The 20,160-nt window shown below is 49.0% G+C and overlaps 1 protein-coding gene across 1 annotated transcript in view; it reads right to left on the bottom strand.

The window, feature by feature from the left end:
- Positions 1 to 18,607: 18,607 nt before the first annotated feature.
- The window catches only part of LOC142580085 (N(4)-(Beta-N-acetylglucosaminyl)-L-asparaginase), a 41,811-nt gene continuing 40,258 nt past the window's right edge, over positions 18,608 to 20,160 (bottom strand). The window contains exon 8 of the mRNA XM_075690859.1: positions 18,608 to 19,087. Within this exon, the coding sequence (XP_075546974.1) occupies positions 18,993 to 19,087 (95 nt within the window). The 3' untranslated portion in view covers positions 18,608 to 18,992. The remainder of the gene's footprint in view (positions 19,088 to 20,160) is intronic.

The following is a 20,160-nucleotide window of genomic DNA, read 5'->3' as shown; positions in this document are numbered from 1 at the left end:
ATGTCCGGAGTGCCCCATGATCATAACGTGGTTTTGGCACGTCAAACCCCAGAATTTAATTCAATGTCAAACTAGGTACTACTGTTTGAAGTTCATCTGGCTGATTTAAATTCCTGCCTGTAATGATAATCCTGCAGTTTGTGTACAATTGGCAAGAACAGTTTTGTATTATAAAATCTACCAAATGAGGTGAATAACTTTAAAGGTGATATGGTCTTCAGCCATGTTAAATTCCTGCTAGGTCACCATTGTTAGACTAATGTTTCCGACTAGCTCATTAATTTTCACAGCTCAAAGGGTAAGTTGAAAATGAGCAGAACAATTGTGCACTTTGCACACAAGATTTAATCAGGTATATCCTTAAAATTTATTGTCTTACCGCTATGATATGGCATTTGTTTAGTGGGTGATTTTCATAACAGAACATATCGAGTGCCGGTGAAACAACATATATACAAAAAATTCCAGCGCTTTGTCAACATGTCCTATTATTGATGGCAACATGCAGGGTTGTGCATTGTACTTGGGTACCTGTCCAGTTTTGACGTGCACTGTCCTCACTACATACCGAGCGATGTTAGAGAGCAATAGTTTGCTACATGTTTGTGTGCAATGGACATGATGGGTGCGTTTTGCCAGCACATGGTGTGCCTGGTTCTAGTCATTTGTTAAGTTTGTGGTAGTTTTCTAGAATTTTCTTAACATAGATGCAGCACTTTCGACAGGTGTGTCAGCTTACAAAAAAAAAAAACTTGGAACACAGAAGCGAAATTCAATAGCCTGATCTTTTCGCAATTAAAACGCTGGTAAAAAAAAAAAATGAATGCACTACGCACAGTTCTTTATCAAAAGTTTTTTAATTGCTCTGCAAGTGCCGGAGTAACAAAATCACTGGTTTCGATTCCACGCAGAAATAGCAGTTGAAGCGAGTGACTGCTCAAGATGTGCTCTCCATTTAGTAGGAATCTTGAAATTAGCACCAGTTTTAAGATGAGCATCCCGAAAATGTAGTAGTTGCTGTTTCATGTACAATTTTTCCATGAGGTCTTTGCTATGCAGTGCAAAGCAAAACTATGAAAAACATCTATGTGCAGTGGGGATGAAGCATCGCACGCAGCAGTGGAACACAGTCTAGGCGGCAGGTGCGGGCGCAGATCACAAGACGCCGGCTGAGACTGTCTTTGCTATGCTCATCCTGCAGTCCTTCCGCCTGCCATCCAACCTTAATAGATCCTCTCTCAAAGTGGTGGAGGTGCTAGGTATTCAAACCTGGAACTCCAAACTCTGACGCTACCAACTACCCCGACAATGCCTAACAAAACCACCCAGCTGGCTGTCGCCAAATCCCCTCGCGTTTTCGTAACCGGCACACTGTGCCAGTGCGATCCTCTCTTCTTTAGTGGAACAGATGACCACCATGTGGAAGATTGGTTGGCAACATTCGAAAAGGTGAGTGGCCACAATAAGTGTGACTACCCGTCGAAACTCCAGAATGTCTAGTTTTATCTCAGACGTCACAAACCTGTGGTACCACAACCACAAGTCCGACTTCCCTACATGGAATACATTCAAGAAACGCTTCGCAGATGTGTTCGACCGCCCCGCTGTGCGCAAACCAAACCCCGCGCCAAACAGCGCCTCCACGGACGTGCGCAGCAGCAAGGCGAAAATTTTACTAGCTACATAGAAGACGTGATCGACTTATGTAAGCGCCTGTATCCTTCCATGACCGAGCAAGAGAAGATTAAACACATCCTGAAAGACATTGACAATGATGCCTTTCAAATGTTGCTGGCCAAGGACTCGCGCACCGTCGTTGAGCTTACGACCTTGTGCCAGAGCTTTGATGAGCTATGCAAACAACACGTCTTAGTTCGGCCGATAACAACAGACGATTCTCTCGCCGTTTTAACCGCATCTGGTGACCACAATATGCTAATGTCACAAATCAAAGAATACGTGCGTGAGGAAGTGGCATGGCAGCTCTCGTGTTTGTCGTATTTGCCAACTCCAGAAGTGCCTATGCACAATATAGTGCCATCTGTCACAAAAGTTATTCAGGAGCAAGTCTCCGAGGTGCTGCCGCCCACCTCTCAGCAGACACCTGTTGCCGCACCACTCACTGATGCTGCTGCCGCTGCACAGCCACCGCATTGACTGCCAACATTGGCCCCTCAACCTCTCCGACAGCCACCGGCGCCATCCCCTAGTGCACAACAGCCCATCGTAAATCTGTGGCGCACTGCTGACAACCAACGAATATGCTACGCTTGTGGAATTGCGGGTCACATTGCACGCTTCGTTCGTCGGCGCTACACGGCAGCCCCAGGTGCACCCGGTACCACGACTATTTTCTCCCGCCCCAGTACTACACGCCACAGGACGCACCACCTGATCTGTATACCCGAGACCCTCAGCCTGACTCCACCTTTCAACCCTTCCCTTGTCGTCGCTCAGCCTCACCATGCTGCCTATCTTTGTCCCCTATGTGTCACTGACCCAGTGCCGAGACAGAAAACTGACTGCCGCAGCTCTGGAGGCACGAGCTGCATCGTTGTCGATCTGTGTAAGTCCTCGCTTGTCCCCCGCCAATTTCGTCGAAGTCTTTATTGAAGGTGAACTCTTGCGCTCGTCAATACCGGTTCCACTATATCCGTCATTAGTCAGAAAATTTGCCATTCTCTTTGTAAAATGACAATGCCACCTACAGCGTTTTCCCTCAATACTGCAAGCGCACAGCGAATTTATCCGGTTGCAGCCTGCACGGCTAAAGTCATCATTGGAGATGTGCTCTACAACATTGAGTTTATTGTGTTAACTTCGTGTTCACAGGATATGATCCTTGGGTGGGATTTCTTGTCACACCATCACACCGTTATAGACTGCGCTCGCGCTCAGGTGGAGCTGTCTGTTTGGCGATGCACCTTCTGCCCATGTGCCCGTGCCTGGTGTTGACAAGCTTGTTGTGGCTGCTGACACTACCCCTTCCTCTCTCAGTGCCGCTGTCATTCCTATTTACTGTGCTGCCCTTTGCGAAACTACATTTGTGTTCACGCCGTCTGACGTATTCAGTCGCTGCCACCATACGTCACTGCCATTTGCCGTTCTAGCACTTCCTAACAGGATGCCTCCGGAATACTAATTTCCAACACTACCTCATGCCCTCTCACGTTACACCGCAATGAGATGCTTGGCCGCATTCAGTAAATCACTGGTGATGTTATCATTCCTATTGATTCCTCCGAGCCACTTTCGAAGCCTGATCTGAATGCGTTGACACCGCATCTTGGATCCGCTGACGTGTCCTTGGATGTATTTTTCCCATCCGTCGACAGCAACCTCATTCCAGATCAACGTGCGTAGCCTCTTACCCTTCTGAACGAGTTCAGAAGTTCGTTTGACTTCCACCAAGCATTGTTAGGTCGAACGAGCACCGTTGTCCCTGGAACCAATTGACCCCGGAACCAACACCCCTTTGGAACAGTGTCCCTACCATGTATCACCAGCGGAGCATCGTATAATTATGGAGCAAGTTAACGACATGCTTCAGAGTGGAGTCATCCAGCCTTCCTGCAGTCCTTGGTCATCCCCCATTGTGCTGGTCAAGAAGAAAGACGGTTCAATTAGGTTCTGTGTGGATTAACGGTGTCTCAACAAAATTACTAGAAAAGATGTTTACCCTTTTCCCCGCATAGACGACACCCTCGATTGCTTGCAGGGCGCCGAATTCTTCACTCAACCTGCGTTCGGGTTATTGGCAATTCCAGATGGCAGAGTGTGATCGTTTAAAGATGGCGTTCATCACCCCAGATGGTCTGAAGAATTCACAGTCATGCCATTTGGACTTTGCAATGTGCCTGCAACATTTGAGCAAATGATGGACAGCATATTACACGGTCTAAAATGGCAGATATGTCTGTATTATCTAGGTGACGTCGTGTTCGCCCCAGATTTCGCTACACACCTCGCCCATCTGTGCACGATTCTCCAGTGCTTTACCAACGCAAGCCTTCAACTCAACCTGAAGAAGTGTCACTTCGGGGCTCGCCGGCTCACCATACTATGCCATGTAGTCTCAAAACATGGGATTGTTCCTGACCCTGACAAACTTCACGTCCATCGCAAAGTTTCCTAAGCCGACCACCGTAAAGGAACTGCGCAGCTTTGTCCACAACTTTGCCGCCATCATAGCACCGCTTGCGAAGCTTCTTGCTAGCCCTGGTAACCTTTCCAATTGGACTCAAGCCTGTGACGATGCCTTCACTACATTACGGCATCTACTTACCTCACCACCCATTCTGCCCCATTATGACCAGGCTGCACCAACCGAAGTACACACGAGCAACGCAAACCAGGCTTCTCCGAGTGTGTTGTCACTTGTGCTAGCCATGTCCTCACCAAGGCGGAATCCAACTACTCGGTAACTGAAACTTAGTGTCTTGTGATTGTGTGGGCAATAAGCAAGTTTCGTCCCTACTTATACGGCCACACTTACGATATGGTGACTGACCATCACGCACTGTTTTGGTTGGCATCCCTGAAGGATCCTTCTGGTCGCCTTGGACGTTGGGCTCTTCACCTGCAAGAGTTTGACATTCGTGTGGTGTACAGATCGGGGCAAAAACACTGACGCGGATGCACTCTCCCGATCTCCCAGGAAATCGACTGCAGAATGGCATTCAACTGGTGCGTTTCCCTTGGCTGCTCTTACTGCCATAAGCATGCCTTCTGAACAGTGAAAAGACTTCTGGATCGTCTCCCACCTGAATGTTATTTCCGCTCCGCCAACTTCTGCACACCCACGTACACTTTGCCGCCAAGCCACGCATTTTGTGATGTGGGACGAACTATTATATCGTCGCAACTATCAACCAGAGGGCCGTAATTGGCTGCCCGTCATCCCTAGCCACATGCAGTCCGACATCTGCACATACTTTCATGCTGACCCTCAACATGCTCATGCTGGTGTGCTGAAAATATGACCGGCTCCGATAACATTATTACTGGTATGGCATGTACACGTGTCCACAAATACATGCGGTCTTGCCAATTGTGTTGAAGATGGAAACCATTTCCCTATTCGCCCGGTCTCGTGCAGCCTTTACCGTGTCCTGCACACCCCTTCGACCGTGTCGGCATCAATCTTTATGGCCCACTTCCATGCTCTGTCACTGGTAACAGATGGGTCATCGTCGCCATTGACCACTTAATGTGGTATACGGAAACGGCTGCGCTTCCTTCAGCTGGTGCTCGTGACGTTACAAACATTGTCTTGCGCCATTTCATCCTCTGGCATGGCGCACCACGCAAACCGCTCAGCGATAGAGGGCGTGTTTTATCCGATGTCCTTCAGGAGCTCCTTCGTTCATGCCGTACAGTTCACTGCACATCTACAGCCTACCACCCGCAGACCAACGGACTAACGGAGTGCTTTAACCCCATGCTGGGAGACATGCTATGTACATTACTTCTTAGCACTCTAACTGGGATGTTCTTCCCTTCGTCACTTACGCGTATAATACCGCGGCACAGTTAATAATAATAATAATATTTGGGGTTTCACGTGCCAAAACCACTTTCTGATTATGAGGCACGCTGTAGTGGAGGACTCCGGAAATTTTGACCACCTGGGGTTCTTTAACGTGCACCTAAATCTAAGCACACGGGTGTTTTCGTATTTCGCCTCCATCGAAATGCGGCCGCCGTGGCCGGGATTCGATCCTGCGACCTCGTGCTCAGCAGCCCAACACCGTAGCCACTGAGCAACCACGGCGGGTCGCGGCACAGTTGACAACCGGCTTTTCCCCATCTTTGTATGGCCGCAAACCATGCACCACACTCGACACCATTTTGCCGTATCGTCCGGACGCCTCCGAATTCAGCCCAGTTTCTGAAATGGCTCAATATGCTGAAGAGTATCGGCAGCTGGCCCACTCCTTTACTTCAGACAATCAAGCCCTCCAAAAACATCGCCATGACCGCAGTCCGACTACAGAAGCTTTCGCCGTTGGCTCCCTCGTCTGGCTCCGCAAGCTGTTTCATTCCCCACGCCCGACTCCCAAGTTTGCCCCTAAGTACCAAGGCCCGTATCGCGTCATCAAGTGCCTGTCTACCGTCACCTATGTTGTTGAGCCGATCACCTCATCCTCCGACAAGTGTCGTTTTGGCCGCCAGGTGGTCCACGTGAGCTGCCTCAAACCATATCCTGACGTCCTTATTCTCACGTCGCCTTGAGTCGCCAGGATGGCTTCCCTTCACCGCCGGGGTACTGTAGCGGGGATGAAGCATCGTGCGCAGCAGTGGGACACAGTCTGGGCAGCAGGTGCGAGCGCAGATCGCGAACTGTTGATGCTGGCTGAGACTGCCTTTGCTGTACCCGTCATGCGGTCCTTCCGCCTGCCATCCAACCTTAATAAACCGCCTTTCATATGTACTATGTGTCTTCCAGATGCAGTAGGTAAGCACAGCTGCTTAAACTAGGCACACTAGTGCATTCTCATCCACATGCGGTGATCTTTGTTGGCGACATTCTAGCCAGTTGTGACACCGCCACAGAGGCAACCTCCCCCCCCCCCTCTCAAGCCCATATAGCACGATTGAAATTTTCATAAAAAAATTATTAACTTGAAAGTGCATTTCTCGCAGTGAAGATATTCAAGTACCATATGTTTTTTCTTTGTGCAATTCCACAGAGCCAGTCACCAGTACATCTTTAGCAGTGGCTGTGTACAAGTCAATTCCTCCTTCATTCCTTCGCCCCTTCCTCAGCACATTTCTCCTCGCACTCTTCCAGACCAACACTCCATTGATTGACAGACTGAATCATAACAAAGAAGCTAGTGCTTAAAAATTCAGGAGACTACATCAATTGCTCCGGCTCTGGATTCGCTGTGATGGCAGCAAGCTCTCACAAAATGAACATCACGTTTACGAGAATCTTAAGAGCACATTCACTTTTGCAATGCACACAGCATTGTCCTCGTTTGCAGCAGTAGTACTCCCTATTGCCGTTAATTAAATGTGCAACTCTTGGAGCCTACACAGAGAGAAAGATCCCGCACAAGTTGTCAAGCACCCACAGCTGCACAACAGAGCATTAGTTAATGCATCCAGCTCTCAACTGCACATAGTCACAGGGGCACAAGTTGAAATCACCAGTGTAGGTAGTGTGAAAAGGTTTAGCCATAAAAATGATGGCATAATGAATGGATCGATGGACAGACAGATTAACTCAGTTTTGAGCTTTTAAAGGAGCTGTGCACCAACACAAAATTTTCATTTCTATGTTTTTTTATGTCTTTATTAAATAGGTTTTAACCCAACAGTAATATGCTATGGAACCTCATTTCTTCGAAAGTGCAAAAAAAAAAAAAGGAAGTTACATTACCTTCGAATGAGGCCAGTTCAAAATGCAGTCCAAATATAGAGTGTATTTCAGACATAAAAAAAAGGAAGCAATTCACGTCCCCGGAACCTGACGTGGTATACACTATGACCATGTTCTCGAAAGCCGACTCCATTCGGCACTCAACGAGATGAGAGGGAATAGTGGATTCCCCTGCATTTCTAAAGAGAAGTGCACAATAATTGGAAAGACTTACTTGGCAGCTTTCGGCAACATGTCACTGTACGGCCTTTAACCACTGTACTTGGCTGACTTGTACGCTCCAAACCGTTTGCGCTACCTCAAGACCACCTCCTCAGTTTTTAGTGACATAAATAGCCTCCTTCTTCACATCCCAAGCTGCGCTACACTTTGTGTGCATTTTGAATGGTTCACATAAAAGTTGCTGCAAATAATTATTTGCGGCACTCTAAAGAAACTGAGGTTTTGTACAGTAATTATGGTGTCGACAGCTACCTAAGAGCAGACAAAAACCAGAAAGGAAATTTGTGGTGGTACAGCTTAAATTGCTGTCACAGTGATAGCAGCTTGCCTCCGTGATATATTGAAGGCGACAGGTCCATGACCCAATTTCAAGCTCTTATATGCTATCGCAGTAAACGTTGCTCCGGGCTGGCACAGTGATGATCAAATTTTGTAAAATTTCTCCCTTTGTAACTCCGTGAGTGCAGCAGTAGTGTGACGGATTTGTGCTGATTCTGCTAGTACATGTCAATAACATCAGTACGGCGAGGAAGTTGGAAGAAAATCATAAATAGCCATCCATAAAGTTAAGTATTCAAATTGCACATTTTCAGGTGCCCACACCCGTACACTACTGATATGTCGCGCTAGGCTTAAAACACTGACATCAGTCAGACATAACGCCGCAAGCACCGCAGCTTTATTGCAGCCTGCGTCCGTGTGTTCTGCTGCTCACGTGTCATGATGACCATGGCAGTGCCGATGAAGGCGCGATGAAGATGACGATGAAGTTGGCGATACATCACTTCTCCCCCTCTTACGGGTCCAAGCGTTCAGGAGGCCGTCGCTGTCGGGTCGATCTTCGTAACGGTGGCGGGCTATCCGTCTGGGCCACTTCCGGACTATGTCGCGACGTGATTGGAGTGCTATCTGCAGGGTTTACGGCTACCCTCTGTGTCGAGAAAGAGTCTGAGACAGTTCGACGTCTCACCTGGTCCAAGTGTCGTCGCTGAATTCCTTTCCCGGAATCAACAATGACCATTCTGGACCCCAGTTGATCTCGCACTACTCCTGGTATCCACCTGCGACGACTTGTTCGGAAATCGTGCATCCAGACTGGGTCACCTGCCTGAACTGGAGACCCTCCAACTCGTGGTTGGATTTCTGGTGACCTTTCATCGGGAGCGATACAGTCCAGCTTTGTTCTTATTTGGTACCCCAATAAGAGTTCCGCCGGCGACTTCCCATCCTTGACGGGCGTTCGGCGATATCGACATAAAACCCGCGCTATGCGTATTCTGAGGTCTATTCCGGGGTTCTTCTTTAGTCCTTCCTTGAGCGTACGCACAGCTCGTTCGGCTAACCCATTCGACTGTGGATGATAAGGGGCCGTTGTGAGTTGTTGCACATTGTTCCGTGCCAGAAACTCACGAAAAACTTTGCCCACAAATTGTGGTCCGTAATCAGAAACAAAGGTTTTTGGAAGGCCGAACCGTGCAAATATTGATCTTAGCGCGTTGGCCGTGGTTTGCGAAGTGGCAGTTTTCATTGGAATGGCTTCCATCCATTTCGTTTCCGAGTCGACGACGACTAAGACCATTTGTCCGTCCAACGGGCCTGCGAAATCTGCGTGCAGCCGGCTCCACCTTTCCCCGGTGGCTGGCCAGGCCAAAGGTATCTGTGCTGGTGGCATCGCTGAAGCCTGCGCACATGTGGAACATGAGTTCACCAGTCGCTCTATGTCGGAATCCAGTCCCGGATACCAAAACAACATTCTCGCTGTGGTTTTCATGGCTGTCATGCCGGGGTGTGTCTCGTGCAAAAGACGCAACACACGCCTTGCCGCCGCCAGGGGTAGAACAATGCGATGTCCCCATTACACCAAATTATGGCTGACTGTAAGCTCTGTTCTTCTGTTGAAGTACGGCCGGAGATGCTCATGGCCCTGCGGAAGATATGACGGCCATCCCTGGGAAATCCATTTTTTAACCTGCAGAAGGCTGGTGTCTCGATTAGTCAGATGTTCAACCTTGCGGGCGCAAAGCGCTGTTTCCTCAAGAGAGTGGGCATACAAAACGTACTCATCGGCAGCAAAGTCCCGCGGCTCCTTCATTACTGGCAAGGGCAACCGACTGAGGGCATCAGCATTGGAATGGTCACTGCCCTTCCGGTACTGCAATGTGTAGTTGTAGTTGCCAAGAAACAAGGCCCAACGCTGTATTCTTGCGGCCGCCATCGGTGGTATGGCTTTACCTGGATTGAATAAACTAGCAAGAGGCTTGTGGTCTGTTACTAAGACGAACTGATGTCCGTACAGGTAGTCTTTAAACCGGGCGACGCCGAATACCAGTGCCAAAGCTTCTTTTTCTAACTGCGAGTAATTGCGCTCGCTCTTGGTAAGTGTCCTGGACCGGAATCCGATGGGGTAGTCAACACCAGTCACGCGGTGCGACAAAACAGCCCCAATGCCTACTGGTGATGCATCGCACTCCAGCCGCAGTGGCTTATCCGGGTCGAAGTGAGCCAGAAACTTGGAAGCCACAATTGCCTGCTTAACTTGCTGAAATGCTTTCTCCTGTTCCTGGCTCCATTGCCACTTGACTCCTTTGGATAAGAGAGCATGTAGCGGAGCTAGCATGGTGGCCAGATTGGGCAGGAACTTGCCATAGTAATTTACGAGACCGAGAAAAGCTTTCAGCTCACTCACCGAGGTGGGCTTTGGGGCTTCAACAACGGCTTTGATATTGTCGTCCTTCGGTCGCAGACCCTTCGCGTTGATACGATGATCGAGAAATGTGACTTCGTCTTGCCGAAACTTGCACTTTCCCTTGTTCAGTCGGAGACCATACTCCCGCAGCCGCTGCAGCACGGTTTTGAGCCTAGATGAATCATGTTTTTTCTCGGCGATGATAATGTCATCCAGGTACACCTGCACTCCAGGAATATCCCCCAGCAGTCCGTCCATTCGCCTTTGGAATATGGCTGGAGCAGAACTTACGCCAAACGGTAATCTGTTAAAACAAAAGAGACCCTTCTGGGTGTTGAGGACTGTTATCTTCTTTGCTTCCTCATCCAATGGCAACTGGTTGTAGGCTTGACGCAAATCCAAGGTCGTGAATACTTCGCCACCGTTTAACCTAGCAAAAATGTCGTCCACTCGAGGCAACGGGTATTGTTCTACCACAGTGGCCGCATTCACAGTCATACGGAAGTCTCCACACAGTCGGAGGGACCCATCGCCCTTCAAAACGGGTACCACAGGGGTTGCCCATTCAGCGGTTTTTACCGGCGTCAAAACGCCTTCCGCGACCAGCTGATCCAACGATTCAGACATCTTATCTCTGAGAGCGTAGGGTACAGTACGGGCCTTAAAGAACCGTGGACACGCGTTTTCTTTCAGTTGAAATGTGACCGGTGGTCCTTTGCACAGGCCGAGTCCCGGAGCAAACACGTCGGCATATTCGTCAAGCAGCTGTTGCAGACCTGTGCTGACAGCCTGTATTCCAGCCGGTTGCAGATTCGCTACCACATCCGACAACATTGCCACTCCAACTCCATTAAATGCCTTGATGGTGTCTCTGCCGCGCAAAGAGGGTCCGGAGCTGTCGACCACTATGACAGTACCAGGAATATCTTTCCCGTCACACGTAGCGGTCATGCTAAGCTGGCCGACAACTGGAAGTTCTCCCAAGAGACAAGAGAGCTTGAGCTGTGAACTCTCCAACGGAGGCCAGAGCTGCTTGTACTTGCGGAACACCGTTACGGGAATGACGCTTACAGGTGACCCCGTGTCCACCAACATAGTGAGCGGAACGTTATTCCAACTGATGTCCTTGTAAATACGCGATATGTAGGCCACGTACCTTCTGCATCGGCAAATTCCGGTGGCCGTCCAGCACTCATGCTGACACGGGTCTTCTCACCTAGCGACGCTAGGCCTCGTCGCCACTGATATGTCGCACTAGGCTTAAAAAACACTGACATTAGTCAGACATAACGCCGCAAGCACCGCAGCTTTATTGCAGCCTGCGTCCGTGTGTTCCGCTGCTCACGTGTCATGATGACCATGGCAGTGCCGATGAAGGCACGATGAAGATGACGATTAAGTTGGCGATACATGAACTATTTGAGCATAATTTGCCAATTTCTTCTTCCCACCATCCCAGTAAAAAGATGCAACGCTGATTTGAACAAGTTGCATTGGTGACATGCTGGCAAAAGCCATGACCTGCAAGATGCAGCAAAAATGTATATATTGTGGCGTCACAGTAAGGGCCAACTTTTATTGAGCCTGAGAGACGCGGCGAAGGACCTTCATCATGCATCGAGAGTTTTCTTCGCAAAGGTGGAGCGAACCGCTGGCGTTCCAAATACTTGTTGAAGCTGCCGCTTGAAGGTGGTCCAATTGGAGAAATCAATCTCATGGTTGAAAAACCAGGTGTTCGCCACACCCGTCGGATAGAATGAGACGTGGCGGAGCTTGAGTAGGTCATCCCACCGATTAGCAGAGCTTACGCACTTGTAATCCAATTCTCAACATCTTCACTGCGAAGACCAGTGAACAGATGGGGATCACGCTGGTGGCCACTGATGAGCAGAGAAGTTGCGGCTTGCGATGTCGAGATGGTTATGGAAGAAGCGCCAGGCCGCTCGTCCTGCAACATGTTGGCGGACAGTCGGCACAAACGGCAACTTGAACGAAGCTCCAGGGAGTAGGCCAGGCGTGCAGAGGACGGGGGACCAAGAAGCTCCTCCACCACTTGTGATGTCACAGTAAGGGCCGACTTTTATTGAGCCTGAGAGATGCAGTGAAGGACCCTCGGCACAGTCCACTATGATGATGCGACTAATCGCACACTGAAGAAGGAGGGCACACACATCATGATAATATACAGATGATGAAGTGCACAATTATTGCCCACTATATATATATATATATATATATATATATAAGAAGCCAACAAACACTGACACCAAGGACAACATAGGGGAAATTACATGTGCTTAATAAATGAAATAAAGAAGTGATAAATTAATGGAAATGAAAGTGGATGAAAAAACAACTTGCCGCAATGCTGCAAGTGGGGAACGATCCCACAACCTTCGCATTACGCAGAATCATTTGCATTGTGGATCGTTCCCCACCTGCAGCAAGTTGTTTTTTCAGCCACTTTCATTTCCATTAATTTATTCTTTCTTTATTTCATTTATTAAGCACACATAATTTCCCCTATGTTCTCCTTGATGTCAGTGTTTGTTGGCTTCTTATAGTATGACTAATAAAAATCGAGCCCCTCCGTTAACCTCCTTTCTTCTCATCTATATATATTATTACAATATTATCGGTAGATACCCGAGAGACGAGCCGCCGCGAGAACGACGACGAAGTGGGCCTGTGCCCTTGGTGCGAGAAAATGTCAGCCTGGTGCTCTAGCTCCAGTCCAGTGAAAATAGCTTGTAAATAGCCTCTTCCGTCTGTATCTTTCTACACGTAACATTCTGGTGGAGGTGAGCGATCCCCGTCCTCATCACGGAACTCCGGAGTGGTCAGTACATCGAGCTTGTCACCATGCCTCCCGGTGACGAGACCACCTCTGCAACGGCTTCGGCTTGTCCGACTACTCCCGTCATCACGGTTGCCCAACATCGCGACCCTGGTGTGTTCTCTGGCCTGGAGGGACAGGACATTGACAAACGGATCAAGCTATATGAACATGCCAGCGCTAATAACAGGTGGGACCCAACGATCATGCTCGCCAATGTCATCTTTTATCTTGGCGGCACCCCATGCGTGTGGCATCAGACGCATGACGACGAGATAACCAGTTGGGACAATTTCAAAGAAAAGCTCAGGGAACTGTTCGGCGACCCCATTGGCCGCAAGGTTGCCGCGAGAAAGGCTCTTGCGTCTCGTGTTCAGACATCTACGGAGCCATATGTTTCATACATCCTCGACGTCTTGGCTCTATGCCGAAAATCTGACAACGCTATGTCTGAAGCTGATAAAGTGTCACATGTCCTAAAAGGCATCGCCAACGACACTTTCAATTTACTTGTTTTCGGCAATTTCTCGACAATCGACACCATCATTAAAGAATGACGTCGCCTTGAACAGGCTAAGAGCCGCCGTATCACACACCACATCACGCAGCTACCTAACACTGCTGCTACGTCGACATGTGAGGGTCGACCACGTCAGGCTACCACCTGTGACGTCACCCGTATTGTTCGCCGCGAGCTCGAGGCCACCTGTCCGCCAGCTTTCGCCGCGACGCCTCCCGATCCGCCAGAAACCACGATTGTGATGATTCAGGCCGTAGTCAGACAGGAATTTGAGAATATTGGTCTGAACTCCGTGTGTACAACGTCTCAACCCAACGTTCCCCAGTTCTCTACCGCCCTCCTCGTCCCCGATAGTCCTTTTCTGCCATATCTCGCCACAACCCGTCCGAATGGCATACCCCTGATGACAGGCCGATCTGTTTCCACTGCTGTCGCATCGGCCACGTCGCTCGTCACTGCCGCAACCTATGGCCACCACCTCCTCGGACATACGCCGCCACTTATTCCCGCACTTTTGGACCTTCTGTTCCCTATGCTACCTACCCGCCATGAACCCATTCTTGCTGATGCCCCTGCTCCGAACCTTCGCTACAGCCGCTTGCCCTCACCTTGACGCCGTCAGTCTCGTTCGCCCCAACCCCGCCGCTCTCTTTGCCGCCTATCGCCTCCCGGACCCAGCCGGAAAACTAGGCACTGCAGCTTCTGGAGGTGAAGCTGCGTTGTCGACCCTGCCCTCAAATCCTCTGCTCACATTACCAACGAACCAAAACCTTCTTGACGTTGACTTTGACGGCTATCCTGTCAATGCACTCATCGATACAGGCGCACATCTTTCTATTATGAGTGCTGCCTTCCGACGACGACTCAAAAAGCTCCTCACCCCAGCGTAGGCACGCGTCGTCTGCGTTGCGGATGGCGGTACTGTGCCTATTATCAGCATGTGTACGTCACGAGTCAGCATTGCCGGCCGCCACACCCCTGTCCTCTTCACCGTGATTGCTCATTGCCCCCACGACCTAATTCTCGGCCTCGACTTTCTCTCCGCGCATTCTGCCCTTATTGACTGCTCTGCCAGTACCTTTCGCCTTGAGTTGCCGATTCTCGCAGAACCTTCTGACGCACCCCAGTGGCGCCTACACCTCACCGGCTTTATTCGCCTGCCGCCAAAGTCAATAGCCTATATTGAACTCTTGTCTTCCCCACCAGTCCCTGATGGCGAGTACCTCGTCGCTCCTCTGCCCGACATTCCACTACAGTATGACGTTACCGTGCCTCACAGTATACTTACTATTACTGCGAACCGCACTTGCATACCTATCTTTAACTTTGGATTGGCAAATCAAATTCTAACGCAAGGTATTTGCCTTGCCAACGTTGATTGTCTCGGCGACCATCACGTGGCAGCGTTATCAACCGATGCTTCTTGCGAGCTTAGCAGGCCCATCGTGCCAGCCTCGGCCACCGATTCCAAGATACAGAAAATGGTTGAGACGGACCTGTCTTCTGCGCAGGCTGAAGACCTTTACCAGGTATTATCGTCCTACAGAGATATTTTCGAATTCGACGATCGCCCTTTAGGCCTGACACTCGCGGTCAAGCATCGGATTCTTACTGGCGATGCTACTCCTATTCACCGACGACCGTATCGAGTTTCTGCGTCGGAACGCCGAGTAATTCAAAGCGAAATCAACAAAATGCTAGACAAAAACATCATTGAGCCTTCTTCGAGTCCCTGGGCATCACCTCTAGTGTTGGTTAACAAGAAGGATGGCACGTGGCGCTTCTGTGTAGACTACCGCCATCTGAACAACATTACTAAGAAGGACGTCTACCCGCTCCCACGTATATACGATGCCCTTGACTGCCTCCACGGTTCCAGCTATTTCTCTTCTATCGATCTTCGTTCTGGATACTGGCAGATTGCTGTTGACGATATGGACAGAGAAAAAACCGCGTTCATCACACCTGATGGCCTGTACCAATTTAAAGTAATGCCGTTTGGATCATGCAACGCCCCTGCCACCTTTGAGCGTATGGTGGACTTCCTTGCTCTGTGTTTTCAAATGGTCCACATGTCTCTGCTACCTCGACGACGTCATTGTCTTCTTGCCCACGTTTGACACTCACCTTGAGCGTCTATCTATACTTGATGTATTTCGAAAGGCGAAGCTGCAACTTAACTCGTCGAAATGTCGTTTCGGCCACCGCCAAATTACTGTTCTGGACCACCTCGTTGATGCTTCCAGAGTACAGCCTGATCGTGACAAAACTCGCGCTGTCCGAGACTTTCCGTTTCCGAAGACAGCCGCAGATGTTCGAAGTTTTGTCGGGCTATGCTCGTACTTTCGTCGTTTTGTTCAAGATTTTGCGGCAATTGCTAGAACCCTCACTAATCTTTTGAAGAAAGGTGTACAATTCTCGTGGGGTACTGCAGAAGCCGCCACCTTCTCTCGTCTCGTCACTCTTCTCTCCTCACCACCAATTCTCGCCCACTTCGACCCTGATGCCCGTACAAAATTGCGTACAGATGCCAGTGGTCATGGCGTAGGTGCCGTCTTAGCCCAGCGTCAGCGTGGCCAGGATCGCGTTATTGCTTATGCAAGCTGCCTCCTCACACCATCAGAGCACAACTATTCCATTACGGAACGAGAATGCCTTGCTGTAGTCTGGGCGGTTGCGAAGTTCCGTCCTTACCTCTACGGTCGCCTTTTTTCCGTAGTCAGTGACCATCATGCTCTTTGCTGGCGCTCATCCCTAACAGATCCTACAGGCCGGCTTGGTCGATGGGCTTTCAGACTACAAGAATTTTCGTATTCTGTGGTCTACAAGTCTGGCCGCCTGCACCAAGACGCTGACAGCCTGTCGCGTTACCCTGTTGACGATCCTGACTCCTCCAATATTACCAGTGCTGCTTGTGTATTCTCTGTGTCGCAGCTGCTTCATTTTGCCGATGAGCAACGTCGTGACGCCAACATCAGAGGACTCATTGACCGTTTTTAACACTCTCCGGCCGACGCCACTCTACAGCTCTTCGTCCTCCGCGACGGTACTCTGTACCGTCGTAACCTTCATCCGGACGGCTCCGAATTCCTACTTGTCGTACCTAAACACCTCTGCTCAACCGTTCTAGAAGAGCTCCACGACGCACCAACGGCAGGACACCTCGGCGTATCTCGAACCTATGACCGTGTACGTCGCCGTTTTTTCTGGCCGGGCCTTGCCCGTTCCGTACGACGTTACGTAGCCACTTGTGAACTTTGCCAACGACGCAAGAAGCCTTCCCAGCCCCCCGCTGGTTACCTGCAGCCGCTCGACATCCCTGCCGAGCCCTTCCATCGTGTTGGCTTAGACCTTCTCGGCCCATTTCCAGGAATCTACATCAGGAAACAAGTGGGTTGCAGTCGCGGCTGACTACGCGACCCGCTAAGCCGTAACCCGTGCTCTTCCGACCAGTTGCACAACTGACGTTGCGGACTTCCTTCTACATGATTTCATTTTGATGCATGGTGCTCCGCGTCAATTGCTAACAGACCGTGGCCGTACGTTTTTGGCGAAAGTCATTGACGACATCATGTGGGCCTGCTCCATTCAGCATAAATTTACTACCTCCTACCACCCTCAAACGAACAGTCTCACTGAGCGTTTGAACTGCACCCTTACAGACATGCTATCCAAATACGTTTCAGACGACCACCGTGACTGGGACCTGGCTCTACCCTACATTACCTTTGCATACAACTCTTCCCGTCTCGAAACTGCCGGCTTTTCCCCGTTTTACCTCTTGTATGGCCGCGAACCGAAGCTACTACTAGACACCGTGCTTCCATCCACCACAGCTTCAACTAGCGCTTATGCCTGTGATGCAATCGCCCGTGCTGACCATGCTCGTCAACTTGCGCGCGTTCGTCTGCAAGTCTCTCAAGACAAACAGAAGCGACGCTACGACCTCCGTCACCGTGATGTCCATTTTGCGCCTGGCACCCACGTGTTGCTTTGGTCACCATCGCGTAAAGTTGGCCCTTGTGAGAAACTGCTTTCCTGTTATAATGGCCCAAATCGCGTGCTCTGCCAAGTGACCGATGTCACCTATGAAATTGTTCTAGCCACGCCCACTACGTCCTCCGGCGTGACAACCAGTGAGATTGTCCACGTCACCCGACTCAAGCCCTACAACTCTCGATGTGCCTTGGATATTGAAAAGCACCGTGACGGCGCTTTTGCCGCCGGGGGGTAGTGTTACTATATTATCGGTAGATACCCGAGAGACGAGCCGCCGCGGGAACAACGACGAAGTGGGTCTGTGCCCTTGGCGCGAGAAAATGTCGCCCTGGTGCTCTGGCTCCAGTCCAGTGTAAATAGCTTGTAAATAGCCTCTTCCGTCTGTATCTTTCTACACGTAACAATATATATATATGTATATGTAATATCAAATTTGGCCATATTCTTCAGCATTTATCTTGCTTTAAGTAACACTGTGATACTGACTCTGGTGCAATGCTATGTTCCAGAAATCTCACCAATTACTTATCTAAGCAGTGGCAGAGCCACTTTTTCATTGGGAGCTAAGTAAAGTACAATTTTGGCATAATTCACAGAATGCACTCCTGACTATGTGATCTCTCTAAAATTATTTAGAAACTAACACTTACACTGAAATTTTTTAAAAATCGAACTGTAGGGTTTTTCATGTCCCAAAACTGCATGGCGAGCAATGAAATGACACTGTCATGGAGGGCTCCAGGATTATTTAAATCACATGTAGCACGCACTACTGCACAGGCACTTTTTACATTCCGTTCCCATTGAAAATGGAGTCACCGTGACCGGTAATCGAACCCGTGACTTTACACTCGTCCACTCATTACCGCAGTTCAGCCGCAGAAAAATCACTCCGCCACGAAGGCTTACCAAGAGAAGGCCTGCAATAGCCTGCACTGTGAAAGCACAGGAGTGTACTGTGGAGCAAAAGAACTACTTTAATGTAAACACTCATCCTTTTGTTCAGCAAACAGATAACTGCTTGCGGTTATCAAACAGCAAGTTGGCCAGTGCATGATTGCGAGTAAATTTACATGATGTACTTGCAGGTGCCGAGTAGTGCAACAATGTCACGATGCATCTGATGCCAGTGACAGGTAATTTTGGGCTCTCGCTGCATTGTCTTAAAAACTCTTAACCACACCAGACTCCTCACACGAGGCATAGGAGTGCCTGGACTGCGATATGTCGAAAGATGAACTGCAGACGTAACTGGTGCTATGTCTGTGCTTTCTCTTGCAACTCTTCCGATGGGACGAAGACCATCTCTGTAGTTTTCCCTCGGCGATGGTTCTGAGCAAGCTCAGTTGGTGCACTTTACGTGCTCCACCATAGCAGTGCCGTACTCTGGCTTGGCCACCGAGTAAGGAAACGATGGAATGCCATGGCAAGCGGCACCTGCAATGAAAGAAGTGTACACCTGATGCTTGTATCATTTGTCTGTCATTATAAGTGCCAACAGTTCGTTTACCAGGTGGTGTTACTTGTTCGCGTCATTTTATGCACTGTAATAAATACCATGGAAAAAGAAAACTGATACATTGCAGTGGTTAGAGCACATGACTTGCAAGTGGAAACTCACGAGTTCTTTTATTTTTTGGCCACACTATATATAACCTCGAATGAGTGGCTATTGAGTGATTTGTGGAATTGATACTGCCGTTAAATGCATTCTGACCAGTTTCATTTCAGTTTCAGTTGTTCCTAACAATCTGCTTTCTCATCAATGGGCTCCACTGCTTGCTTCTTGGAAGCAAAGTTAATAAGGAATGTATTTCACTGCTTACTGGTGCCAAAGCATGCCAAACTAGTAATTAACCTGTACTTTAGCACATCATGCTATTTCACAGTGGAGTATATGCAATATGCATGCACTGAAGATAGTAAAAGAACCATCATTATTTTTAAGGGAGTGACAACCGATTTTTAAGGACTTAGTTTTTTATGCTGCAATGCAAACCTCACCATCGGTAGTGTTTACATCTGTTGTTGTTCTGTCGATAAATGAGCCAACCAATTCATCAAAAAGGAAGGCGAAGGCAGGGCCACCTTTCCGCTCACTACAAACAAATGCTTATCTGCACATTATAAGTCAGAAAAACTAGTAACAATAACAAGTATACTGCATTTCAATACTGATAAAAAGACCAGGAACCACGTACACTAATAGAAGGTCGCATGGTGGACCTCTTATGCAGCATCATGTTTTTGCCTCGTGGGGCGCCAAGGGTAATTTTTTTCGACTTTTAGTGATGAATTAAAGATATAAATCCACGTGTAATGAGAAAAACATGGTTTGTTTTAGCCACTACAATAGGGAATTATTCCATCAGCGGGGTTATCTCGATTCATGTTCTGAGTGGTTGTCTGTCCCTTTAAGGAGACTGGTAATTACTAACATTGTTTGTGACATTTACCAAATAGCAGCTACGCACTGGTCTTATCAGTGCATTTTGACTGCTACAAGCAAA

This window comes from Dermacentor variabilis, chromosome 4 (assembly GCF_050947875.1).
Source record: "Dermacentor variabilis isolate Ectoservices chromosome 4, ASM5094787v1, whole genome shotgun sequence".
Taxonomy (NCBI): Eukaryota; Metazoa; Arthropoda; class Arachnida; order Ixodida; family Ixodidae; genus Dermacentor; species Dermacentor variabilis.
The sequence above is the reverse complement of the archived record's forward strand: the minus strand, read 5'-3'. Positions and strand labels throughout refer to the sequence as shown.